The 6206-nt window shown below is 40.3% G+C and overlaps 2 protein-coding genes across 2 annotated transcripts in view; one reads left to right on the forward strand and one right to left on the reverse strand.

The window, feature by feature from the left end:
- P2RY14 (purinergic receptor P2Y, G-protein coupled, 14) overlaps nucleotides 1-3396 on the forward strand; it is a 9451-nt gene extending 6055 nt beyond the window's left edge. The window contains exons 2-3 of the mRNA XM_009333963.1: nucleotides 122-204; nucleotides 1697-3396. Of these exons, the coding sequence (XP_009332238.1) occupies nucleotides 1715-2728 (1014 nt within the window). The 5' untranslated portion in view covers nucleotides 122-204; nucleotides 1697-1714 and the 3' untranslated portion in view covers nucleotides 2729-3396. The remainder of the gene's footprint in view (nucleotides 1-121; nucleotides 205-1696) is intronic.
- Nucleotides 1-6206, reverse strand: part of MED12L (mediator complex subunit 12-like) — a 148172-nt gene that overhangs the window by 104927 nt on the left and 37039 nt on the right. The gene's annotated exons all lie outside the window — the stretch shown is intronic.

Raw genomic sequence — 6206 nt, forward strand, 5'->3', positions numbered from 1 at the left:
CTGATCATTAGATGGTCTAAACAGGCATTGCACTGTGGGAACCCCTCAGCATCACAGAATTACACTGTCCTATGTTATGATACATAACTCTAACAACTCTATTTTCCTGTCTCTCACATAGGTCTCCCAGCAAGAGAAGAGGCCCTGTGCCTGAGAATGGAAGGTGCTCTAGACCCTTAACAAAAAGCACCACAGCTGCCAAAGGTAAGGACAAGCCATTGATATTGAAAGATTTACAGAGTCTAGCTTGGACTTTGGCAGCGGGAAGAGAACAGTTTTCAAATACAGCATGTTACCATCTTAAATAAAAATGCCAGTAGTTACTGGTGCTTTCCAGTTGTCTGAGTGGATGGTTGAAGGATACAGAGGGAAAAGTGGAGATCCTTCTAGTTTTAGCAATATTACCCATTATCACCTCCTAATCCTAACACACCCATTCACATGGTAGTTATAACACCCACTCTCCACACCATCTTTTTCCTTTAAAAACCCAAACAAACAAAAACAAACGCCTTGATGACTACAGCTTAAACATAAAGATAGGATGGCAGGTCTTCTTATGGGAGAACTACCAGGAAGAGATTAACTGCAGACTTCGGGTGCGAACCCGGGTAACACCTGTTCCATTGCTCCACTGATCCATGCAAATTCCAGAACAGCACCTAGGCTGGTCAGCTTTTACAGTGTCTGCAAAAGAGATACAGAAAACAATATACCAAAGGGAACAATTTTGCCCGTTTAAAAGAAAATTTCCATTTCTAGTTATTGCAAGGTTGCACCAATCTGCTACACGGAGGCATCAGCTACCGGCTCTGAATTGTGGCAATAAGGAAATTCTTTATTTTCTAAAAGATGGAGTGGGGTTTTTTTCCCCAGCTCCATGGCATGTGTTTTCCAGTTGCCTAGGTTTTCATTTGCCAAATACAGCAGCATTGTATCTATATCTGTTCTGCCCTCCCTACAGAGGATAATCCACCCCTGTAAACATTCTGTCAAAGAAAAGCAGACAGCAGATGTGATTTCTTCTTCTACATCCTCTAAAATTTAAATCTGAACGACTTGAGAGGACAGCTCCAGCTTCTACATTATGCTAACACACAGACACTCCTGTATGTTGTGCTACTAAAAGTAAAAGTTTAAAGCAAACTGTGCTAGCTGCACATAAGGCTTTCTTTCAAGTGAACATTAGAAAATATTGGCATACACTAGATATTTCCACGCCTGACTAACAGAGGAGTGTTTTCTATGCCTGTATACAAAACAGAATACTTGTACAAAGAATATTCATATCCCTCACATGCTTCCTGGTAAACCGGTGCTAAAAAACTGGTCCTTAAGGGTTAATGAGATGTATTTAGAGTCACAAAATCACTGTGGCTCAGTCCCCCTCCTAGTTCGCAGCATGTAGGCTTATACCTGCAGAAAAGGGGCAGCACAGGGCTTGAAGACAATGGATTAAAGTCAAACGGAGAAGCAAATGGATTCTCTGTTCAGAACAGCAGTATGCTCTTGAAGATCATCAAAAAGTGAGATGGCACCACTTGGAAAATACTATCATCCCTGCTGGAACTGATAATGTGGTGATTTCTGAGAACTATGCCAAGTTTATTTTGAACTAAGAGTAGAAATCTTATACTAATTAATGGAAAGCATAGCACCATTTTATCTTACTGTGATAATTTTTCTCTGCTTCTAGGAACAAAGACACTGTGAGATGTTCAACTCCAGCACATACTCCTCAGGAAACAACTGCAGTCACAGCACAGTAATAACTAAGACAGTCATTCCCCTGGTCTACTGTTTGATTTTCATTTTAGGGCTGCGTGTGAACGGTGTGGCAGCATGTATCTTTCTGCATGTTTCTAGCAAAAAGAGTTTTATTGTCTATCTCAAAAACATCGTTGTTGCCGATCTCCTAATGAGCTTGACATTTCCTTTCAAAATTCTTGCCGATTCAGAAATTGCACCTCCACAGCTCAACACATTTGTGTGCAGATACTCTGCTGTTGTTTTTTATACAAACATGTATATCGGGATAACGTTTTTTGGCCTCATAGGTTTTGACAGATACTACAAAATTGTAAAGCCTTTACTCACCTCCTTTGTTCACACAGTTAACTACAGTAAGGTGGTCTCTATAATCATATGGCTATTGTTAATGCTTATATCATTTCCAAATATTATTTTAACTAATGAAATCACTAAAGAAAGTTATTCCAGAAAATGTATAGGTCTTAAAAGTGAGCTTGGCAGACAGTGGCATAAGGCGTCAAGTTATATTTGCACAGGGATATTCTGGGTTGTTTTTTTTCTGCTAATAATTTTTTACACTTCTATATCAAAAAAAATATATAGCTCTTATAAAAAATTCAGAAGGAACTCAGATGTGACCAAGAGAAAAATCAGCCGTAATATATTCAGTATCATGTTTGTATTTGTCATTTGCTTTGTACCCTATCACCTCTGCAGAATACCATACACCCTAAGTCAAACTAGCTCACAATTCAACTGCCAGTCAAAAAAAACTCTGTTCTACGCAAAGGAGTTTACTCTTGTACTGTCCGCTGCAAATGTGTGCCTTGATCCCATTATTTATTTTTTCCTCTGCCTACCCTTTAAAGAAAAGCTGTATCAAAAACTGCATCTCAAGCTGAAAACTTCAAGTGAGGTTGAAATTTCTAAATCCAGAAGATCAAATACACTTCGGGGAAGTATAAACATAGTGTAGGTTCAGGTCTGTAAAATAATGCACATTTCAGAAAGTTATTCAAGAATTCAAGTCTCCAAGAAACTGAACAGATGAGAACCAGCAATAAAACAGAAAAAAGGTTTCAGCATAAAATACCAAGTGATGTTTCTCTGTATAAAAACGTTATTGCATGTTGCCAATATATTTACTATGTGCTATTTCAGCTGATGCTATGATTGCATTATGGTGTGATACGACCTATCTGGATCTAGAAAAAAAGAGAGAGGAATAACTGGAACACCACATTCTGGAGCTCAAGGCCATGGTTCCCTGAAGGGATTATCCAACAGACGGAATAATCAAACTGATTTGCTGTTGTTTCTCACAAAGCCAGGCACGATACACATGACGGTCAACAAACCAGCCTGAAGGGCCTGAGAACAACTGATAGCTCCACCTTGGCTGGAGCAGACCCCTCAGAAGCAACACAATGAAGTTCAGCACAAGTCTCTGACTTGGCCTCCACCAGCCCGTAAAAGAGGACTGAGACCCTGAAGGGAGGCTCTCTTGTGTATTTACCAGCTCGCAAAGCAAAGCATTGAAGGCAATATGCAGCTTAAGGAAGGACCCTATTCCAACAACTGGCGAAAAAAGATTAAAAAAAAAGAAAGAGAGAAAAAAATACAGATCAAGTCCTCAAAGATCTACACAGAGCCTGAAAAACCCTTGATAATTTTTTGGGGTTGCGTTTTTTTTTTTTTTAACATATATAAAGGATTTCTTAAGGGAAACATTCTATAAAATTAAGAATTAAACATGATTATTTGTCACCCTTAGGCACCAAATGTCAGAGTACTTCTATAAAATGTCATGCTCAATATAAGCAAGTGTTTAAAGAGGATCCTTCTATAAACTAAATAGCACAGTTACACTGTACCATATTCCTTGGAACTTTTCTGAAATAACATGGTGTACACCAAAAACCAAACTGACTGAGATTTTGGTAACTCCCTTTCTGTTGTTGCAGAAGGAGGTAAGAACACTCAAGGAGCCATTTGAAAACACACACGTACAGCTGTCTAGAAACTCTGGGGTATATTTAAATCCAGAAAGAATGATTTGTTGGTTTTCCTATGCTTTTGGCACGATGATGAAGCATTTCTCTTTGTACAAAGGTAATAGCTGAAAGCCACAAACCTTCTATATATAAATATAATCTCTTTTTTTAACAGTATTTTTCTGTGCAGCCTTTTTTATTTTTCTTCTTTTGATTGATTTTATCATTGTACAGGGAAAACACACTAGTGCATGAAGTACCCACAAAAGCTTTCAGGTGATGTCTCTGGAAGCTGAATGCTTTCATTTTACTTAACAAAGACGATGTAGGAACAGAAATAACACGTCCTTCACCTTTCTGCCACTGTGTTTCATTTTAGTCATAACAGATAATCTCTCAGGGTGAAAGATTTTTTAAATATACGGTCTTTGAGCCTTCTCCAAGGCTGTGGTAACTTCTCTTGGTCTGAGACCACTGATCTACAGTAACAGTTTTCTACCATCACACAGGATTATATTTAAACTAAAGGACCAGACAGCTCTTTAAACTGCCTGCTGAGTTTAAAGACACTTTTGAGGAGAGTATTACCTCCATTTATTTCCCGCTTGCCTGAAGAGCAGTCCCACTCCAAACCCACAAAGCAGCCAGCGCCCGACACCCGGGGGAGCCTGGATGTTCATCTGACAGCAGGGGCTGGGGGGACCCTCAGCCCGAACCAGCCCTTAAGGACTACAGGAGAAAGTTGCGTTTTGGTTGTGTTTTTTAAAAGAAAAATACATAAAAGATTATTTATATGGTTCTTTCAGAGCTCCCCGACTCTTGTCAAACTGAGACTTCACAGGCTCTTCCCTCCAAGCAAGGGAAATAGTCTGCAGGGGAAGGGAGTCTGTTGCTTTGTGGGAGATTTTTTCTCATTTATGGCAAAAACACTTAGTTCCTTACATGGCATGGCTTGGTATTTGCCTACATAAATCTAAATAATTGCGGCTGTGAAACCACAGTGGCATAGAGAGATGAAAGCACTTCCACAGTATATATTTGTATAACTTTTTAATTACTTTGCAAGCTTTGAAAAAATTACTTAGATTGTAAAATTGTTTCCTCACTCTACCAGATTACTGATATTATACCAACAAAAATCTACATAAAGCACCCAGGGGAAAGTATGCTGACCAACACACTTTTTCAGAAGTGACAGTAAATTTCTAGCTTTTGGGTTGCTTTGAACTGGGATGGAAAGGTATGGGGCCAATTTTTTTTCTGCACTGAGTAATCTAATTCTTTCACACCTTTCCCAGCACATCATGCCTCAGATAAACCTAGCCAGCTCCTCAGACACCCAGAAGTCTTGTTGTCACACTAAGTACCAGCTCTTGCCTTGTCAACCTACCACCTGGAGGAACCTCCCTAAAATTCTTGCAGTTGAAGTTATGGGTAACCCAGAGCTACACAAGGTTCCCATTTGACAGTGACCCAGTCCCCAGCTGCAGCTCATCCTCCTGACTCACTCGTGACTCCCTCCATTGCACTGCAGGAACAAGAAGCTGGGTTTGGTCTGTTTATTCTTTGGAGAGCTAGGTTATTCAGCTGGACCTGGAATCTCTTGCAAAGGTATGGTGTCCCTGGGAAGAGCAAGCGGGCATCGCAGGTGTAAGGCTTCAAAATGGACCATTTTCTCTGCCACTGATAGAGCATAGCAATTTTTCAGGAAAGAGCTAAACCTAGCAAATGGAAAACCTTCCTCCAAACTATTTCAGGAGAGAAAGCTCACTCCACAGCTGCCTCAACATATAAAAAAATCCTGGTTGTGCAGAAATCAGCAATAAGACTCTCACGGAGTTTAATTTTGCAGGATGTCACCTCAAAAAATTATCTCTATTGTAAAAAAAACAACAAAAACAACTCACCAAAAGGAGGGCAGATGCCACTTTAATATACCTAACAAGGCCACACTGTCACAACCTGCAGATGTAATGAGGGACCACCCCTTGTATTTGCTTACTTTAACAGAGAAGGGACAGGACGGAAAGGCTAGTTTCCCTCTGCCAACACCCTCACACATATTCTCCCATCTCACCCCAATAAATTTAAGTCTTTTATTATTTTTATGAGAGCATCTTCATTAGCACGTCTAATAATCATAACTTCAGGGCACTGCATATCTTTAAAACACTGTTCAAACTATTAAAAACTAAAAATACGGTGGGGGTCTGCTACAGGCCACCTGACCAGGAAGACCAAGCAGATGAGGCCCTCTGTAGACAGATAGGAGCAGCCTCACGCTCACAAGCCCTGGTCCTCATGGGGGACTTCAACCACCCCAACATCTCTTGGAGGGACAACACGGCAGGGCATAAGCAATCCGGGAGGTTCCTGGAATTATGTTATTCTGATGATAACTTCCTTCTCCAAGTGGTAGAGGAGCCAATGAGGAGAGGTGCTATGCTGGACCTTGTTCTC

This window comes from Pygoscelis adeliae, unplaced genomic scaffold (genome assembly GCF_000699105.1).
Source record: "Pygoscelis adeliae isolate BGI_AS28 unplaced genomic scaffold, ASM69910v1 Scaffold241, whole genome shotgun sequence".
Lineage (NCBI taxonomy): Eukaryota > Metazoa > Chordata > Aves > Sphenisciformes > Spheniscidae > Pygoscelis > Pygoscelis adeliae.